This window comes from Calliphora vicina, chromosome 3 (assembly GCF_958450345.1).
Source record: "Calliphora vicina chromosome 3, idCalVici1.1, whole genome shotgun sequence".
Taxonomy (NCBI): domain Eukaryota; kingdom Metazoa; phylum Arthropoda; class Insecta; order Diptera; family Calliphoridae; genus Calliphora; species Calliphora vicina.
In genome coordinates this window covers 48,836,512-48,859,500 of record NC_088782.1, presented here as the reverse complement: position 1 = coordinate 48,859,500, position 22,989 = coordinate 48,836,512, and the positions used below count along the sequence as shown (strand labels likewise).

At 26.4% G+C, this 22,989-nt stretch overlaps 1 protein-coding gene across 1 annotated transcript in view; it reads left to right on the top strand.

Moving 5' to 3' along the window:
* LOC135954476 (supervillin-like) overlaps positions 1-22,989 on the top strand; it is a 364,594-nt gene that overhangs the window by 148,863 nt on the left and 192,742 nt on the right. Inside the window, exon 10 of the mRNA XM_065504655.1 lies at positions 17,932-18,319. Coding sequence (XP_065360727.1) covers positions 17,932-18,319 — 388 coding nt within the window. The remainder of the gene's footprint in view (positions 1-17,931; positions 18,320-22,989) is intronic.

The following is a 22,989-nucleotide window of genomic DNA, read 5'->3' as shown; positions in this document are numbered from 1 at the left end:
CTTTTGGAATGCATTTTGTTTTATTATTTTCTTGATTTTTTTTTTCCTAAAAAAAATATAAATAATTTATTTATTTATGTTGCGCATGCGCTTTTTGTTGTTTTAATTTTATGCATTTTATACTTTTGTTTTTTTTTTCTTGGCTTGTCCGTAAATGAAAAAAACATTTTTCCATAAATGTATGGATTATGATGATTATGAGTTTAAACTTTGTTACCATTGAAATGGAAATGTTTCGAATTTATTACATAAATGGGGAAATAATTACATACCAACATATAAATTAGTATTTTGCTAATATTCTCTAAACGTTTTTTAAATCGTTTGCATGTTTTTGTGGGGATTTTTTTTAAAAATATATTAAATTTGTTTAAATGAAATCTGAATTAAACGTAATTAATTACTTAACATAATATATAATGAGGATATATTTAATCATATGGGCTTAAAATATTGTAAAGACAGAGATATAATATTCGAATATAATAATATGTCAGTGATCGTAACTACAATCCATTGTCAAAAATAATATTTACTAATAATTATCAAACTTCTGAACTACTGGCACATTTAATACAATGTCCGAAATATCAAAAGAAGTATTAAGCTTTCAGACTATTGTTTGCATAGATGTCAAATTAAAATCAAAAGTATGCCATAGTGAGTCAAAAATTTACGAACTTATATAGAAATGTCATTTCAGGAGTTTTAAATCTACCATATATAAACAGATTCAAAATCTCAAATCTACCGCAGAATTCTCTAAAAAAAATATGTAGGAAGTTGTAAGGAAGCCTGTAAAGTATAAAAAGAAAAAGAATAAAAAATTAAAGAAAACAATTTAAGTCAAAAAGACGTCTAAAAGCTTAGTAAATATAAATTGCAATGGATTACAAGTCCAAAAATATAAAAAAATGTTAAACTATTTTCGAACATTAAAGGTATTTATAAACGGCAATACTGAGTATTAATATTTGTCAAAAACTCAAGTATCATAATACAATTTCATCGTCTAAACCATGATACAACAATATAAGGTACACTCAGTAGAAAATAAATTCTCCATTATACAATTCTTGTAACGTCAAACAAAAGAAAATATAAAAAAATATGAAAAAAATCAAAATCAAAGATTGACGTTATAGGGCCTAAATATTGAAAACTCTCCCTAGTGACACCTTAAACAATTATTGTATCATGGTCTAAACAAAATTTGTATTAGATTTTCAAAAAATACGAATGATTTTTTTGATTTACGGTCGGGATTCAAAATTTGTTTATAACAATTCAAAAACTTTTTATTTTCATATAAATACAAATAAGGCAAATAAAAATAAAGTTTGCAGAAAAATATCAAGAAATAAAATATTTGTAATACTATCGTGTAAACAAGAAATGTTTTTTCGAAACGATTTCTTGACATACCGAGTGATTTCAATAATATTTTAAATTTTAAAAGTGTTAATACTCACTATTGCCGTCTATAAATACCTTAAATAGTACTTTTTATACGTCTATCAAATATCACTCGTCAGATTATCAAGTAATCTAGATGATTCAAGTCCAATAACACTATGGGGTTAGGGTTTCTCATACAGCAATTCTCTTTTATTGGAGTCCATCGGGTCCGGAAATACTGATAGTTTTTCTCGATCACTTCGTTTAGTAATTGTTTTAATAGCAAATGTAGTGAATTTGAATTTGATTTTAAAATGGTACCTTTACTTTTTAAAAATAAGTTAAAAAATGGCCGTGTAAGTTTGAAAAAACTTACTTTTTTCCAAAAATTTTAGTTTTCTTCACGCTCAAAGTTGATCATGAGGCAGTAAAATATGGTTTTCTTATTTTAGTGAAAAATCATTCCAAAACACGCAAGTAAATAAAAATCAATTAAAAAATTAATGAGTTATGCTAAGTGTTGGGATAACACATTTTTCGATTTTTTCTTTTTTTTAAAAACACATATCCAGCATTTTTTTCTTTATTTCACTAACACGAAGTGATCGTGAAAAACAGAATTGCTACATGAGAACCCCTGCATATTTTTTTCTTTCACTTTTATAACACTGTATCAAAAAATGGACGTCTGATTCAAATAACAATTAACGTCAGATATAGGAATGTGATCTGGCCTCATTAGGCCAGATCACATTAGGGTGGGTCGATTTTTTTCACGAAAAATCGTATTGGATAAAAGACGAAATGCGCAAGATAGGATTGGATTTTACACCTATGGTTCCTTGAGGAAACTTTCTTAGAATTTTCCGTAGATTTCGTTTCTGATAAACGATTTTTTATCATCCATACAATTCGATCCGGCCTAATGTCCATAGATTTTTTCGGTTCTAGCAACAGGTAGTCAGTTGGCAAATAAGTATTACGGTTGAAAAATCCGAATTTTTTCACCCAACTCAAGCCACAGCAGAAAAATTCTGTTATTAAGAATGAATCAAATTTAAAGTTTATGCTCTTGAAGGAATTATTATTCATATTTAAAGAAAATAATAACAATAATAGTGGTTCAAATTTGTTTATTTAAAATCAGATTTGTGTTATAGATTTAACATAGTCGAAATTCGTAAGTTTTTTAATTAAACAAAGAATTTATTGATTTTATACTGATTAAAACTACGACTATGACAATACCGATCAAATGCCACTATTAAATGAGAAACCCTTATAAAGGATAGACTAACATTGTACAGACAAATATAGTTATTTTATACTTCCTTTAAAACTCTGGAAAAATTATAAATCAATTTATTCGAAAAAATTGTCTGGATTTTGCTTTAATTTAGTATTAAAAAATTCCCGGGAATGAAACGATTTTTTAATTTCCTCCTGGGAAAGAAAAAAATCCTGGAAATTAGGAACCCTATACCTAAATATACCTGCTGCAAATTGGATGACGAAATTTGGAAAATTTTTCCCAGTTTCCGGGTCAATATTTTTATGTTGCTGAGGCTCGAGGGAATGTTGTAGAAAAGTTTAGGACCCAAAATCAGAAAATGTTCCCAAAAAGTTCTTGGTATGGCAAGCAATATACAGTTGCGGCAAAAGATGCAGCTTCCATTCATAAGACTTCTTAATGTGTCCACTTACTTTTTGGCCTGATTTGGTATCCTATCGCTATGATAAGCAAGGACTTGAGTGGTATTTGTACCAAGAGAGGCAAATCCTCCAAACTGCCTGGAGCTAAGGCCAGTGGAAAGATATTGGGCTCTTGTTAAAAGAGAATTGAAGAGCACAGAAAAGGTGTCCATAAGTGTGGTAGATCTTAAGCGGAGATGTTCGAACAAAGTGACAGAAAGCTTTATAAAATTCTTAATGGAGGGTTTCCGGAAAAGTTTCATAAATTCATCACTATTGATTAGAACTGTAAAAATAAATATAAATCAAAAGTATAGATTCTTTTTTATTAACATTTATGTAAGTTAAGATTTTTTCGATTTCACTCCTTATCTTTGAAATTGCGACCTGTAGTTTGAGATCATTCTGTGGAATTTTTTATGAACTAGATTATTAGAACTAGTTGAACATTGATTCTATACTAATTCTATAGATCAAAAACCTGATAAGTTTCTTTGAGGGGACAGTTTTTACTGGTTGCTTAGACATTTTACAATAAAATATAAGTTTTAGTGTTCTGTTTGTTATATTCAAAACATGTTTCTTCTTAAAATTTCATAACCTATGATTTTCATTTTAAAAAGTTCGGGTGAAATGTTAAACGAATAAGGCATGCCGATTTGTGGCCTAATCTGAAACCAAATATTCGGTCGAACTCTACAATATAAAAACTTTGTTCAAGGAAAAAATGTACATCAAATCTTTTTAATGGCACTACTGAACTGCTTCTAAAACCAGTTCCAAGTGTAACAATTTCCAACAAACAAAAAAACATAATTCATGAGAATTTAGGTATTTCTAATAATTAGTTCTAGTAGAACCGTTTTAAAGAAGATATATTTGTTACTTAACTCTTCCCGAGAACTAGTTCCGAGGGTAATAATTTCAAACAAAAATCATTGATGGTTCCAGAACTCTTTCATGGAAAGTGTTCTGACTCCATAACGCTCCATAGAACTTGTAACGAATATGATAATTTTTATATATGTATGTAATTCTTCTATACGTGTGTTAGTAACAGAACTCGTCCTTAAACTGGGTTTCCGTATACACCGTAATTGGCGCCGATAACGAAAACTGAAATTGAAAAAAGTTGGTGTTCATCACCGTCTCGTTTCTGAATTGTTTTCGTTTCAGTTGTGTGCGTTGCGGCATAAAACCAGAAACGAAATTATTTTTTAATTTTGGATGTCGCACATTAAATAGAATTTCATCATTTTTGACAAAATCTATTATTTATTCCTCTTCCAATAAAGAAAATTTAAAAAAATATAAAGAAAATTTATTTTTTTATTCATTTTGATTTTCTTTAAATTTGAAATAAAAAAATAATTAAAATAATTTCATTTCTACAGCACCGAAAACAACCTACTTGAAGTTGTTTTCGTTCCGGACCCAAATGACAGGTTTTTCGTTACTGAACGGTGCTGTTTCGTTTCCAATTTTCGTTGCCGATTTCTGAATCGAACTTTTTTTCGGTGCAAATGTATGGAATTTCGATTTTGGTGCCGATTACGGTGTATGCGGAAACGTAGCTTTAGGTTGATTTCGATGAAATTGTTTGTGTGTGTTTGAGTGGGTCCCTGGATGGGCTAGATTCACAATTGACCTATATAGGTACAATGGGCGTGGCACCATACCAAGTAACAATTTATTAATAGCTTCCGAACGAAGCTATAGTTTTAATATAAAATATCCTTCAATTAATTTTGTCCAAATTTATAATTTCAACTATATCTAGAATTTATGTAGAACTGGTTTTTAAGTTTCTTTTTAAATTTCTGCGTAAAAAATTTCAAATTGAAATGTTTAAATATCATAATTCTTTATCAGTTTTCCCATTTGTTATATTGATGATTGTTTTAATATAAAATAATAATCCAAATCACAGTAGTTATTTCACAATTGAGCCACCCACATACATACAAAAAAAGTGCCGCCTACAAAAAGATTTTTATCATTTATATATTTTGTTGAAAAAAAATGCTAAAAAAATTATCACCACAGAAGCGAAACAGTACAAACTAAATATGTAGGAAAAAAATTAAATAAAAATAAAACATTAAACAAAAAAGCAAATCAAACCAAGAACAAATTAGTTTTACTTCCTTGTGCAATGATAAAAACGAATTCCAGTTCGTTTTAAACTGCAAGTACAAGTGCAACAAGCAATAAAGAAAAACTAAATCTTAAGATTATTTGTAATTTGGAAGTCAAACGAGAAGGAATTAAATTTAAGTTTTATAAAGAAGATTTTTGAAAAAACAAACAAGCAAACAACAACGTACATATTTCAAGAAAAATAAAGTGACTAAAATGAAAACACGTAAGTCTTCATATTTAAATTATAAGTTTATTTAAAACTCCTGTGGTTTTTCTCTCTTTCCCCACAATGTTTCTTTTAGAACCCTCCTCTTTGCCGCTATCGGAACGTTTAAGGTTTTTCAGCAGCTTAAGCGAAGTGGGCAAACGTAACTCCTGCTCATTTACCCGAAGCCCACCATTTAATTCCATAGAACGCAGTTCGAGCATTGGTTCCTACCACTACTATATGTCGACAACACCGCGCAGTAGTACCAGTCTAAGCAGTGCCAGCGTTACACCCACACCCATGGAATGTCCTCTGCCAATTTTCATGGAATCACCTACGATATTGAGAAAGAACAGCTCTTCATCGACGGTGACGGCAAATGAGCCGTTAACATCCGCTACAGAAACTGAGCATGATTTAACCGATTCTCGTTTAGCCATTAAAGCCGACATTGTTAAAACTTCGCCGTTTTTGCAGGCCACCAAGCAGGCGCTACCCATACCGGCCCATGTGGCTGTAACTGAAACCACGCCCACTTCCACCTTAACGCCCACCATGAAACGCATTAAACTGAAGACTATTGGAAAACTGATGTTGCCCTCAACCTTCCTCAATAACGATCGTAATAATAATTCCAAAGAGTCGGCCGCTGCCAAGGATTCTTCAGATAGCAATGGTGAAAATGAGAATTCGGGGCCTCCGAAAAAGATTGGTAAAATAAAGTCGCCCTTCATAGAGAACTGCAATCTGAAACAGCAAAAACAAATGCAAATCAATACAAAGTGTATGAAATTTGATTACAATAATAAAATGCAAAACTCATTGACGGCCTTAACCTCTTTGGAAAACAGTGCCGAACATCATTCCATGGATGTAAGCGCAAATACCAATGGTATTAGTAACAGCAATGGCCTGAGCCAACGAAAATACCAAAATACTTCATTACAAACGAATGGTCATCATCACAGTGAAGATTTTAACACCGATTCGGGTAAAGAGAATGTAGATACTTCTGTAAAAGAACAGACTACGCCCGTAGTGGAAATACGCAGAAAATTTACCCGGAAAGCCAATACATCACAATCATTCAACACCAGCACTGGCAGTGGCATAACAAGACAACTAACACCCAGGTCGGCTTCTTTAAATGGCCCACATTCTTCGCCCCAGGTGGATGATAAATATGCGAAATATTTCGGTGTAGCAACCTCCGCCAAAGCTGCAAAAGCCAACCAACCACCGCCATTGCCCAAACAACCGCCACCAACCTCACCCACCAACCTACACGACCAATTTGGCCAACATGTGGAACAAACTCCAGAACCACAAGTGGTAGCCATCAATCGTAATGTTCGTCTGTGGCATTCTTCATCCAGAGGCATTAAACGTATGGCCTCCGTGATACATGAATTGAAAAAATTCGAAGATATAGTCGTTACCGACAAGGAATTAAAGTTGGCCGCAAAAGAATTCGACAACCTGCTGCACAATGATGCGATGTTGAAACATTCCTCCAATGAGTTGGAACAAATCTTTTCGAGCATAGTGTGATCAAGATTATGATTGAAGAAGGATAATGCTTGGGTTTTTTTTTAGAGAAGTGATGTATAATTCTATTTCTGCATTTTAAGTTTTTAAGTCATGTAGCTTTTAAATGTCTTCTTAAATTTGTTTCTTTTTTTATTACAGTTTAAAATTGTTTTCTTTTTAAGTAAGAATAACTCTTTTATTTACTTTTGTTTTAGGAATTTTGTGTATTATTTATGTTTTTCTTTCAACAACCAACCAGTGTATTTATTGTTTACTTGCCCTATATTAGAAATTATTTTTTTTTTGTTTTTTATTTGAAAAAAAAATCGTTTTATACTTACAAGAAAATTAAAAAAGAGAGTGTGATTTTTAGCAAAATACAACAGGTTTTGGATATAATAGAGAGTGAGATAAATTCTAAAAGTTTTCGAATAACAAAGAGGTTTTGAGTTTTTATAAATTTAATTTCGAACATATCTTGTTTAAAACATTAGAAATTCCAAAATCAGAATCAAGAAACATACATTTTATTGTTATTTTAACAAACCACCTATTTCAAAATTGTTTCTTTTATTATTTCCGAAAATTCGAACATTAAAAACCATTTTAATAAATAATGAAAAATTCGAAGTTTTAAGAGTTTAATTTTCCTTATACATACTTTGCTTTAATATGAAAATTTGGATATTTTCGATATTTCCTATTACTTCACAGCAAATTCTGCTTTTGAAATTTACAAAAATTCGAACTTAATTCAAAATAATTTAAAAATTTGGTGGCTTTTTGACATCATTTTATAAATGAATACATTTTTAAATATTCATTATGTAGATTTTTTTAACTAATGAAGTCTTATAATTTTGTTATTTTTTAAATATTGTATTTAGATATTTTCGAATATTTAAACATTATTTAAAAAAGATGAAAAAGTTAAATTTTAAAATGTTAAATAATAATAATGAAAATGTGTAACAGTATTTGTATAATTTAAAATCTTATAAAAGATACATTTTAAAATGTTCGAAATATCGATTTTGTTGAATAATAGTTTCGAACTAAATTGTATTTCGATTGGTATTTTCGAAAACTCGTACATAATTCGAAATGTTAAATCTTAAAATTTCGTCAATTGTTTATACATTTTTAAATGTTTGAATTGATTTTATTGGTTAATTGTTTCAAATATATTCAAACATAATTTTAAAAAGATGAAAAGTTAAATTTTTAAAAAGTTTTATAAGATAATTATTTTCGAAAATTCAAACTAAATGCTTTTTTTGGACATTTTTGACAGAATTTGTTGAAACCTTATAAATGAATTTATTTTAAAATGTTCAAAATATCGATTTTGTTAAGTAACGGTTTCAAATTAATGACAATTGTTTTTTTTTATATTATTTCACAGGTATTATTGCATTTCGTATTCGAAAATAATTCAAAGTCTTAAAAGTTTAAAATTTTTTAATTTTTTTTTTACTTGATTTTACAAATGAATTCATTCTAAAATGTTCGACATATCGATTTTGTTGAACAATAGTTTTGAAACAATTAAAACTTATAATTGTTAATTTTTTTAATATTATTTCGAAATACTTATTTACATTTTTGTATATTGTCGAATATTCAAATATTTTTTTGTAAAATATGAAAAGTTAAATTTTTTAATGTTAAATAAACTAATTATTTTTGGAAATTCGAACCTATAAAGATATACTTTTAAAAATTAAATAACAAAAATATTTTCGAAAATTCATACATAATTTCGAATATCAAAATACATAAATACAAATTTGAAATTTTTAACAAAATTTTTATAATTTAAATACTCGATTATAATTTTCGAATATTGAATACCGGAAAATAATTTCATGGCTTTTCACTATGATTACAAAATAATTAGATACGTTATTTGGAATAAATTCAAAGTTCGAACATAATTTCCAATTTCAAAATAAATACCTTTTTGAACATTTCAGAAATTTCGAAATATGGATTTTGATATTCGATAATTCCTTGTCAATGTAAAATAATTTAATTCGAACTCAACTTTTATATCTAATGTTCGAAAATTACTTGAATACGGAAAATAATGTCGAACTACTGAGATTATACAATATATATTTATGGCTTTTCACTATTATTACAAAATAATTACATTATTTTCTATACTTTCAAAAGATTTTAACGTTATTTCGAATTTCAAAATAAATACCATTTTAAGCATTTTCGAAATTTCAGATATTGATTTTGATATTAAAATATATCTAAGATACGCCAAAATAGTTTCGAAAGTTTTTTCCTATTTCATCCGATTTTTTTGGATAATTTCAAAAAATTAAAATTATTTCGAATTCAAAAAAAAATACTTTTTATAAACTTTTCGAAATTTCAAACATACTTTATGCAATTTTATGTTCGTTTGGATTTTGATTTTCCAATATTTCATTTTCCTATTTCAAAAGATTTTTTGTAATTTTCGAAAATACTAACTTAGTTTTGAATATCAAAATAAATACTTCTTGGACATTTTCCACATTTTTAACCTATATCTGTAATTTGAAATGTTGATTTTAATGTTCGAAAATTAGTTTTTCTCTATTTCATTCGAACATGATATCAAAAATCAGAAAAAAAAATGTTTTTCTAAAAAATTCGGAACAAATTGTGTGTTATTTGAAATTTTAAAAACTCAAATTAGTTTCAAACGTTTTTCACTATTTCAAAAGATTTTTTGTTTGCTTTCGAAAATTCCATTAGTTTAAATTAAATTTCGAATATCGAAATAAATATGTACATTTTAAACATTTGAAATTCGAACGAAATTCTTATTATTTGAAATCTTGATTTCGATGTTCGAATATTTTCTTTCAAACGATTTTTTGAATATTTTCGAAAATTCGAATTTAATTTCATAAACTAAAATAAATATCTAAAGAACATTTTCAAAATTTCTAATCAATTTTGTGTAGTGGATTTTAATTTTCGAATATTTCCATGCAACGTTAAAATAGTTTCAAACGCTTTGAACTATTTCAAAAGATTTTTAGGTTATTTTCGAAAATTCGAACTCAGTTTCAAATTATTTTTTAACAAATCTTCGAAAATTCGAACTAAAAGATTAATTCTTAATAATTTTCGAAAATTTTAACCAAATTTGTTTCATTATAAATGTTGATTTTGATGTTCCAATATTAACTGAACACGATTTAGAACCAATGAAAAATTAACTTTAAAATAATGCGTTTTATTTTGTATATTTCGAAAAATTCTAAAACATATTAGAAAATTTAAATTCTTTTCGAAAACAAAATGATTCTAATTTGTATGCTTGTATTTATTGTATTTCGAAAATGTTTTATTTCTTAACGTATTACACAATGTTTTTATATAGAATTTATTAAATCATCTTTATCTCACTCAGCTGTTTTCAATTAGTTTTTTTTACACAAATTTAATTTACTTTTTCACACTGAAATTAGAGTCAATATTTGACACTGGAGAAATTTTTTTAGGACCTTTTTTAATCTAGTATTTTTTTAAATGCCAAAATCATTTTAAGTTTTTTTTTCTTCTATTTTGGACTGATGCTTTATTTCTTTTTAATTTTATTTTATTTGTTCTTTTTTTCAAAATTTATCTAATGCTTTTCTTTTAAATAAGAAAACGAATTTAGTTTAAAACCTTTTTTATTTTAAATTTTCTAAAAAATATTGTGTTAAAATAGAAATGAAATAAAACAAATTTTTGAAGTCAACAATTTCAGAAACATATTTTTTACAAATTTTTGATTCGCTGAATACAATAATTAATGTCTGATTTCTATATATTTTAGATTTATTATACATTGCATTTTTTCTTCAATTTTTATTTTTAACACAAATTTTTTTATGAAAAATATTTTTTTAGTTGCAAAACTTTCTCTAAAATTTTATTTTTCAAAATTCTTTTTTATTATTCTTGTTTTATATTTTTATTTTATTTTTAAAACAATTTTTTTATTAAATTTATTAGGCATTGCTTTTTAAAAAAAGAAATACAATTTTATGCATCACTGAACTGTTTTAAAATCCTGTAAACTCCTCTTGTTATTCCTTAAACTGAGATAGATTTTCGATCTTTAATTCTTGAGGCTTAAGTCTTAAGATTTTCTTAATAAAAAATTACTTAAAATATGAATGAAAAATAACAAATTTCGTAAGATAATTATGTTTAATTGTTTATATAAATTAAATTAAAATAAGTTGTGTTATTAATGTATCAGGTGCTGTTAATAATTAATGAAAGCTTCAACTTTTTTTATGAAAAGAAAATTAAATCCATTTTATATCTTTAAAAAATAAACCCACAAATTTTAAGTCAAGATAGAAACTAAATTAAAAATGGATACTTTAATTGTTGAGCAGTATGTTAAGGTCATAGTTCAAGTTTTGTAATGTTACATTCATGACATGTCTTTATTCTTTAATGTAGAAAGCTGTTGTTTCTTTTTAAATATATTTAAGCGATCCATTAATGTGAACTTGAAAGAATCAGTGTATAAATTTGATATTTATAATGATACCAACCCACTTTTGAGGGTATTAGAATAGGATATCAGTTTAATATTATTTAATACGAGTTTAAGACACAGATATTTTTCATTTGTAAGAAATTAAACAGATATTAAACAAAGCTTTTAAAAAAAATATCAAAAGAAACCCGTTTAAATAGAAGAAAATATTAAATGGATTTTTTATTTTTAGTATAAAATTTGACTTAAAATTGTTTAAACTTTATTTTAATTTGACTCTTAAACAGTGAGTGCATTTAACTTTTAAAGACATTTTTAAAAATAAATTTAAACACATTCCTTAGCTACTATGTATAATAACTAAAATATAAAATGGATTTATTTAAAATTTAGCTCAATTTAGAAACAAAAAAAATCATGCCAAAACCCTAAAACTTTAATTTTTAAAAAACTAAAAGGGTCTAAATAAATAATTTCAAAATCAACCATATCGTTTATTATAAACTTACTTACATATAAAACAATTTCAAATAATTTAAAACTAATTTTAAGAATAATATACAATGCTGAACAGAAACTTCGAAAAATAAACAAAACAAAACATATTAAAGATAAATAAACGAACATAACAAAAAACGATAATAATAATTAAAACGATGATTTCCCTTATATTAAATAAATAAAAACTTAAAAAAAAATCCTTAAATATATTAATTAATGTTATTAAACAATAATAAAACTTCCACATCTTGCTAAATTAAATTTATTAAAACATATTGTATTACTTTACTTATTATAACTGTTGAATTTTCTTTTCTGTTTTATTTTTATTTTTTTTTTAATAAATGTACATTTTTGTAATTATTAATAATTTAACCATTTAACTACAAACAAAAAAAAAACAAAAGCTCTCTTGTTTATTATTATTATTAAAAAAGACATATACAAAATATTTAATTTATTATTATTATTCTTATACAACAAAAAAAATCTAAGAAAAAAAATTGTTTTTATTAAAAAAAAATATATATTTAAATGTTGCCCACGTGCTTAATTTTTATTCCTTAATTTTACAACCAGAAACAAAAAACAGTATAAATTTAGTTATTGAAAAAGAAAACTTATTATTGTGTTATTAATAAATTATATTTAAAATATTATTATACATACATAAAAATATATAAAATATAAAAATAAATTTTTGCGAAAAATATTAAAATTTAGACAAAAATGTTTCACTTTAATTTGTGCAAAACATGTGGATAAAATAACAGGTTTTTATAATAACTAGATTATAACTATTTAAATGATTATATAGATGGCTTAATATAAAAAAGGCGTAACTCGATTTTTTGTCAATCAGTGCATATGTGTGAGTGTCGTATGCTTGAAGCTTTAAAGGAGACGTACAAATAAATACGTCAATCACCATTTGTATTTGGACGCACTTTTCCATTATTACCAAAAATCTCGAAGAAACTGAGGTTTTATTTTGTTAATCAGAGACGTAAAATAAATAATATGAATATTTTTTTCATCCGTACACGGCAACCACAAAGCAAATGAAATTCGATTGTCAATCACAACAGGAGGAGACGTTAAAATAATCAGTCGTCAAATCAAAAAATCAAAACATTTTGATTTTCATCAATCATTGCCGACAACGTGTTCGTGTAGCCGAAAAAGAACGACTGCACGCACACAACTATGTGATTGATGTGTTTATTTGATCGTCTCTAGGGCACTTAAATAAAATAAAAACAAGTAAGAGTGCTATATTCGGCTGTGCCGAATCTTAAATACCCTTCACCAAATTATACTTCAAAATTTTAAATATTTTTAGGTAAACAAAATTTAATTTTTTTTCCAGTTGTTTTTTGAATTTTTTGGAAAAAAAAAAAATTTTCGATTGTTATTTTAATTTTTTTTTTTTTTAAATTAAAATTTTTTTTTTTAAATTTAAAATTTTTTTTTTTTAAATTTTAAAATTTTTTTTTTTTTAAATTTTAAAAAAAATTTTTTTGTTTTTTATTTTTTTTTAACAAAAAAAAATCTGGTTCAAAATTTTTTTTCCCGATTTTGACCCATTATAGGTCCAACTTTCTATGGTCTTATATACGTCGTTGCAAATGTCTTTGAAATATCTATCATTAGATATCCAATAATCCAGATATAGGTAAAAAAATAGGTCAAAAATCGAGGTTGTCTTGGTTTTTTCCTCATATCTCAGCCATTTGTGGACCGATTTTGCTGATTTTAAATAGCAAAATTCTCGAAAGCATGTCTGACACTGACAGAATTATTGAAGATTTGGATCCCGAAGATATCTGGGGTCTTCAGAAAACTGATTTCAACAGACAGACGGACAGACAGACAGACAGACAGACAGACAGACAGACAGACAGACAGACAGACAGACAGACAGACAGACAGACAGACAGACAGACAGACAGACAGACAGACAGACAGACAGACAGACAGACAGACAGACAGACAGACAGACAGACAGACAGACAGACAGACAGACAGACAGACAGACAGACAGACAGACAGACGGACATGGCTTAATCGACTCCGCTATCTATAAGGATCCAGAATATATATACTTTATAGGGTCGGAAATGAAAAATGTAGAAATTACAAACGGAATGACAAACTTATATATACCCTTCTCACGATGGTGAAGGGTATAAAAATGCTAACAGTTATCTTATCCCTATAAAAAGTTAAACGCATCCAAAGTTGGAACAAGTAAAAATGGCCCATATATTTTTTATTTTGTAGAAAAACATTTTTTCGGCACTATATACAATTTTTATATGATCCGGAAAGAGAATTTAATGCAAAAGCGTGTACAGTAAATTTTGGCTCACTTAAGCGGACACAACACCCCCTACTTATACAAACTTGGCCAATTTTTAAAAAAAAGTTTTAGAAAAATTCTAAAAAGCCAAAGCACCGATTCTCGAAAAAGCTTCATATTTGTATAACCCTATATGTTTCATAAATATCTACAAAGTTTTTTTACTATCACACGGTAAATAACCTCACAGTAGGCACTTTTCTAAAAAAAAACTCAGTTTTCGGAACACATTTTCCCCGGTTTAGGAATTTCGGTATTTGAAAATAAAAAATGTCAAAAATTATATTAAATGTCGTATCATATTATATAATCATCATATTATATTTTTTTTAAGTTTTTAAGGTAAATGACGTCTTAAAAATTTACAAAATTATTTAATTTTACTAAAATAGCAATCTTCAAGTCCTAAGGTTTTCAACAATATTAAATACTTATATAAAAAACCTTTATATACTCCTCAGAAGTACTACAAACCTTGCCCCCTTTGAAAAATTTGTACGTTTTTTCATATATTGTGCATTGGTCTCACTCCATATGAGGTAATTTTGTTTATTAAACCAAAAATGAACCTAATCGCTGAACACAATTTTTCGATTAAACAGTCAAGTTGGTAGCGTTGTTCCAGAATGAATCTTTTCATGATCATTGGCCTGAGTATACTGATCATGTTACATTTTTACATAGTAAAATATTATATCGATATTCGCTATATTTATGGAAATATTACTAAGTTATTTTTATCGTATGTGAAATTTAATTTAGTAAATCGGTTATTGTATCGGATTTAAAATTTGGTATTGATGATACCAGCCAAAGCAAAGAAATTCAATAATAATGACGCTCTCCTGTAAAATTTGGTTTTTGTAACATACGGGTCGATATGGAGTTTTACAATTCGTTTGACAGTTAGCTGTTTAATAAGTTCTATCGGGCTTAAAAAAACACCCTTTACATCAACAATATAAGGCATTAATACAGCATTTTTCACACGTCTGCTAATAGAACAGAAAAATCACTATTTTAACTCAGCTATGTATATAATGAAATGAGGTGTAAGCAATTTCGATCGATCTCAGGAACTGCCAATTAGGGTAGAAAGAATTTAGAGGAGAAATGTGATACAAATTAATTCATAATCGATTTCCGGTACAATTTTTTAACCAATGATTTTTTTCTTTTCTAGCCAAGGTGATAAATAGCTAATAATTTAAAAGAATTTTGCCAAAAAAAGTGGTAAAAATTAATTCAAAAGGATCAGAATTAACTCTTCAACGGACAAATAATAAAAACATCACATCCTTTTTCGTTTTCATTTCAAATTTCATTGGCAAAATCGTAAATTTCTGTTACATGCTAGAATATCTCACCCACAAATTTCGAATACTAGAGTAACTTCGGGTAATGTGGACTACCGTTTTGTTTTTTCTGAATTTTGGCCACAATATATATGGATATTAAAAGAGTTGTGAAGCAATAAATTAGCTAATGTATTCTCTAATGGTTTTTGCAGTTGAATATTTTTTCCGTTAAAGGATAAAAAATTTATGTGAAAATATTGTAAGGAACCCAAAAATCAGCATTAAAAAAATTGGAGGGTAATATGGACCACTATATGAGGCTAATGTGGACTAGTATTTAATACATAAAATTCATGAACCAGCTAATCATGAATGATTAAAAAATTTAATTTCAATATATTTTTATTAATACAAACTAAAAAGTCGCGTTCGTGGCTTAGATAGATTGCTTACAAAGTACATAGTTATTGTCGGGTAATATGGACCAGTAGTACATAATCAAGTAATTTAAGTGGTCCACATTACACGAACTTGGGTTACAGTGGTAAAAAGTTATTTTTACCTAATAATCTAAATGTGCTTAAATTCTTACCAAATATATGCAAAACTACGTGTCCACTTTAAGTATATAAAACAACCAAACATTAAATTCTACCAAGTAACTGTACCAAATTTTGTTTCTTACTTGAGCCGAAAAAAATGTTGAGCTGTCGCATTAATTTCAATACAAGAATAAAAAGTCAACATATCAATAACTCATGAAAGCAAATGTGTAATTGTTGTTTCAAACAAATTGTAAAATGTACGACAAATCAGTTTTATCATACCTTCAATAGTTTCTGAAAAAAGACACTGGTCCACATTAGACGCATAGTCCACAATACCCGAAGTTACTCTACACTATAGGGAAGATGATACGTTTTCTACGTTTTTTTAAAATCGTTTCTTAATAGAAGAAGGTTTAAACACAATTTCGGGAAATATCTTTCGATTTCTAATAAATGACATTTCTTCTCTGATTTAGATTTAATTATTACAGCCAAAGTTAAGTCTAGAGACTCGTAGCTGTCTCTGTTAGTATTGAGTACAAAGGTTGACTTCCAAAAGTATTCCAAGTTTGTTGAACGGTAATGAATATTTAAATAAATATAAGGTCTTTGGTAAAACTTCAACATAATAAGAGCTTATTTTATATTCGCTCAGTAATAAAAATAAACAAGTAAGAGAGCTATATTCGGATGTGCCGAATCTTATATACCCTTCACCAAATTATACTTCAAAATACAAATTTAAAATATTTTTAGTTAAACAAAAATTTTTTTTTTTGTATAAAAAAATTCGGGTTAAGCTACGTTTCCGCATACACCGTAATCGGCACCGAAAACGAAATTCCATACATTGGCCCCAAATGACAGGTTTTTCGTTACTGATCGGTGCCGTTTCGTTCCCAATTTTCGTGGCCGATTTCTGAAACGAACTTTTTTTCGGTGCAAATGTATGGAATTTCGTTTTCGGTGCCGATAACGGTGTATGCGGAAACGTAGCTTTAAAATTTTTTTTTCCGATATAGGTCAAAAATCGAGGTTGTCCTGATTTTTTCCTCATATCTCAGCCATTTGTGGACCGATTTTGCTTATTTTAAATATCAAACTTCTCGAAAGCATGTCTGACAGAATTATTGAAGATTTGGATCCCGAAGATATCTAGGGTCTTCAGAAAATTGATTTCAACATACAGACGGACAAACAGACGGATATGGCTTAATCGACTCCGCTATCTATAAGGATCCAGAATGAAAAATGTAGACATTACAAACGGAATGTCAAACTTATATATACCCTTCTCACGAAGGTGAAGGGTATAAAAATCGAAGTTCAAATTACATTTTTCAAAATCGAGGTGTCGATTAAGTCGAGAATGACATATTTCAATCGATTTTGGATAAACGAGAATTCGCATATATCATTTTAATTCATTTTTATTCTTTCAATGCTTTAATATTTATTTTATTTATATTTTTTTCCAAGCATGTTATGATTTTGCATGCTCAGTTTAAAACTAAGTATATAATCTGGATCATAAAAATTCTTATTTCCAACACTAATCTACTAATCAGATAAAAATTGCATCTTTTCTTTTAATCGCTACTAAAGTTGAGCATGAGGATATTTAAATTAAACCTAACAAAAAGGTAAGTATGAATGAATTCCCAAAACAAAGAAATATTTTGAAGTATTTTTTAAAAAACAAAAGATAAACTAATTATTAAACTTTTTTCTCCCTATTATAGCGTCATCATCCTCCAAACAAACTCTTGCTCCGAACGAACCGCCACGCGGTATTTTAAAATCTAAATCGGGCTGTGTCGGCTTTATGCCCATGGACCTAAGTAATGAATTAAAAAATCGTCTTAAAAGTTCGAAACATGCTGCCGTTACAAATTTAAGTAAATCGGCTACAACCGCGAATGCCACATCATCGTCGGCACAACATGATGATGCTGTTAGTTTAGTTCGTAATCTTTCGAATTTGGGTAAACCACCAGCACAATTAAGAGATCCTTTAAAAATGGAACCAGACATTGCTTCAGCCTCGGAGGGTGAAAGTTCGGGTGGCCGTGAAATATCGGAGATTATTAAGAATAGTGCAGTAGCACGTAGGCGTAAATTTAATGAAGGGTAAGTTTGTCACTAGCAGCTAAACCGATTAGTAGTTTTAAGAAATAATAAAAGAAAAACACACACACAAAACCTAGTTATTAAAGCAAAATAAAATAAATATTAATAAATGTATTTTGATATTAATGTATGTTAACAATTGTTTTCTTTTTTTTTTAATTTGATTTTTTCTTTAATTTAAATAATAAACTAATTAATGAATGTGTGATTTGTATGCATTATACATAGATAGTTGTACTAACAATGATGTTCTAAAATTTTGATGTAATATTAAGCTTAATTTTTTGTACTTGTACTAATATATATAGAATATTAATGCAAATAATTATGTTTCTGTATTAAATACTAAAACAAATTGTTGAAAACGAAATTAGCATGTGAGAAATGAATTACATGTACAAGCGTAAGTAAGGTAACTGAAGATTTAATGAAAGGATTTTATAAAATTTTAAAATTTGATACTTAAGATTTCAATATAAAATTATAAATCAATTGTTTAGAATTTGAAAACAACACAATTTTAAATAACAAAATAATATTTTGCTAAAATATTTATTAACAAATTACTATTTATATAAAGACATATGTATGTAAACAGTCCTGTCACACATTTCTATCGGAATTGTTTCAATTCCGTTTTAATTATTCGAATCGATTTTATAATTCAATTCGAAAGAAACTATTCGACTCGAAATACTATGTATAAATTCATATGATATTCCTTTCAAAATAAATCACAAAATAAATGCCTAGGTTTTTTACAAATAAAATATTTAAAAATTTAATAAAAAAAATATCAATTCCCTTAGAAAAACTTAAAATTTAATAAAAAAACTATACAAATTTCTATTCTCTATTTTTTTAAAAAATTTTGCATTATTTTCTCATTGTTTTTTTATTAAACCTCATTGGTTTCCTTAAAATAAACCAGTAAATTTTAATTTTAGGTATTGTTTACACATAGTTTACATAATGTAAATTATGAAAAAATCTTAAAATATACAAAATCTTGTTAAATTTATATTCCATAATACTTAGTTTCCTGGATTTCTAATTATTTACCCACTGTTTACATAGTGTAAAGAATGTAATTTAGAACATTATTTTTAATAACTAAAATTTTCTTTAAATAAATTAGTATGTTTTCAATTTCGATATTGTTTACACATTATTTACATTATGTAAAATTTAAAAAATGTCTAATTAAAACAAAAATTTATTTCACCCACTATTTAGTTTCTTAGATTTTACATTATTTACCCATTGTTTACATAGTGTAAAGAATGTAATTTAGAATATTTTTCATTGATAACTAAAAATGTCTTTAAATAAAGAAGTAAATTTTCAATTTCAATACTGTTTACATTTTTTTATTTATTTACTTTATGTAAATAATGTAAAATATAAAAAATTCTCTAATTAAAAGAAAACTAATAAAATTTATTTTCCCCAATATTTAGTTGCTTAGATTTTACATTATTTACCTATTGTTTACATGGTGTAAATAATGTAATTTAGAACATTTTTATTAAACCTCATGAAATTCCTTAAAATAAATGAGTAAATCTTAATTTTCGTTATTGTTTACACATAGTTTACATAATGTAAATAATGTAAATTATGAAAAAAATCTAAAAACATAAAAATCTGGTTTAATTTCTATTCCACAATTTAGTTTCCTGGATTTTTAATTATTTACCAATTGTCTACATAGTGTAAATAATGTAATTTGAAATATTTTTCTTTAATAACTATAAATTCAAATTCGATATTGTTTACACATTATTTACTTTATGTAAATAATCCCCAATATTTAGTTTCTGAGATTTTACATTATTTACTTATTGTTAACATGATGTAAATAATGCAATTTAGAAAATGTGTATTAAACCTCATGAAATTCCTCAAAATACATGAGTAAATTTTAATTTTCGGCATTATTTACATATAGTTTACATAATGTAAATAATGAAAAAATCTAAAAATATACAAAATCTTGATAAATTTCTATTCCACAATAATTAGTTTCCTGGATTTATAATTTATTACCCATTGTTTACATAGTGTAAATAATGTAATTTGAAATAGTTGTCTTTAATAACCAGAAATTTCTTTAAATAAATAAGTAAATATTCAATTTTGATATTATTTACACATTATTTACTTTATGTAAATAATCCCCAATATTTAGTTACTGAGATTTTACATTATTTACTTATTGTTTACATGATGTAAATAATGCAATTTAGAAAATGTGTATTAAACCTCACTAAATTCTTCAAAATACATGAGTAAATTTTAATTTTCGGTATTGTTTACATATAGTTTACATAATGTAAATAATGAAAAAATCTTAAAATATACAAAATCTTGTTAAATTTCTATTCCACAATAATTAGTTTCCTGGATTTATAAATGTTTACCCATTGTTTACATAGTGTAAATAATGTAATTTGAAATAGTTGTCTTTAATAACCAGAAATTTCTTTAAATAAATAAGTAAATATTCAATTTTGATATTGTTTACACATTATTTACTTCATGTAAATAATGTAAAATATAAAAAATCCTCTAAATAAAACCATACTAATAAAACTTATTTTTCACAATATTTAGTTTCGTAGATTTTATATTATTTACCTATTGTTTACATGTTGTAAATAGTATAATTTAGAGAATTTGTATTAAACCTCATGAATTTCTTTTAAATAAAGAAGTAAATTTTAATTTTCGTTATTGTTTACACCATGTAAATAATGAAAAAATGTTTCAATAAAAAAAACTACTAACAATTTTATACCTCAAGAAGCTAAATTCTTTGATTTTACATTCAAAGTAAGTAAATAACGTAATTGAGACAATTCTTACTAAAACTCTAGAAATTCCTTAAAATAATTAAGTAAATTTAACATTTTTGTATTGTTTAGACATTGTTTACACCATATAAATAAAGTAAATTATAAAATAATAACATTACTTTTCCACAATACTTAACTAAAATTACATTTTACATTTTCTGAAGAAGCAAAATTCGGAATTAATTACACTTTTTATCGGAATATAATTCTGTGACAGGAGGAATGTTTGAACGCTTCGGTTTTACTGCATTATAAATCTTATTACATTTCGTAATTACGGATAACTTAAATCAATAAGTACTAACAAAACCGCTTGAAATTTGTGTCTAATTAAAAATCATTCAATAAATCTTCAATACCTTAGGTTTGCTTTAAAAATAATCAATTTGTTTGTAACAAATAATTAACAAAACGTACGCATACTTTAAAAACTGTAGTTATGTGATTGATATTAAAAAAATATTAAACAAAAGAGTATTCTGTAGAGTAGGGTAAATTGAGGGTATTTATTTGGAATATTGACTCAGTCGGGTAATCGAGATATTAACAACAACAATTTTAAAAGTTTTTACACCAACTCTCGTTCTACCACAATTATATCTTCACTGAGTCTAAGATGAATCGGATATTTTCTGTCCCTGAGGAGATTTTTTACTCTTCTTATCTCAATTCAGAATTAAAAAATTTACTCTCAACAAAACATTTCGATCCGAGATAAAATCACGTCGGGATATAGTTTTTTATTAGCTAAAAGATGAGACTTAACATTCATACCAAAATTTTTCAGAAATTCCACCTTTTTCACATATAAACTTTTTTTGACAAATTTTATTCTTACTGTTCGAAATGGTTAAAAATCCCATTCCGAATTGAGGTTGCTATTCGCTATCTTCAGAACAGAAATGTTGTTCAAATTACATTTAGTTTCGAACTCATATCTCTTGGACAGACATTGAAAAGATTGAATGTATTTTTTTCAATACTATTTCTCGTTGAATATTACCGAGGCACTCCCATGACTAGTTTGTATTATTACAATTTTAAATTTTTTGTGTAAAAAAAATTACAAATTCTTATAGATTCAGAATGTGTATTAGAAAATTGTATGTATAACAGTATTTTATAGTTTTCTCTATAGGAACATTTTCGTATAACAATTTTTTCCATAGAACAATTTGTGTAAAACTGTTTTTTTCTATGGACAAATTTGTATACAACTTTTTTTCTATGGAAAAAATTGTATATAACAGTTTTATCTATTGAGTATAACAGTTTTTTCTGTAGACGAATTGTGTATAACAGTTTTCTATGAAGAAAAAGTTGTGTTTAAATGTATTTTCTATAGAAAAATTTGTGTGTAACAGTTTTTTCTATAGAAATAATTTTGTATAACAGTTTTTTTTTACAGAAAATTTATTTTCTATTGAAAAATTTGTGTATAACAGTTTTTTCTATAGACAAATTTGTATACAACTGTTTTGTTCTGTAGACAAATTTGTATATAGCTGCCTTTTCTATGGATAGACTTGTATATAACAGTTTTTTTCTACAGACAATTTAAGTATAACAGTTTTATCTGTGGACATATTGTGTATAATAGTTTTTTCTATAGAAAAATTTTGATATAACAGTTTTTTATGGATAAAATTGTGTAGAAAAATTTTTAGTATAGAAAAAGTTATGTATAAGAGTTTTGTGTATAATAGTTTTATCTATAAAACAATTTGTGTAGAAAAGTTTTTAAGAATTGTGTCGAATTTTCCAACTCTACTGAATACCCTTAAAAACAATTTGTAGTTAGTCTAACCATAA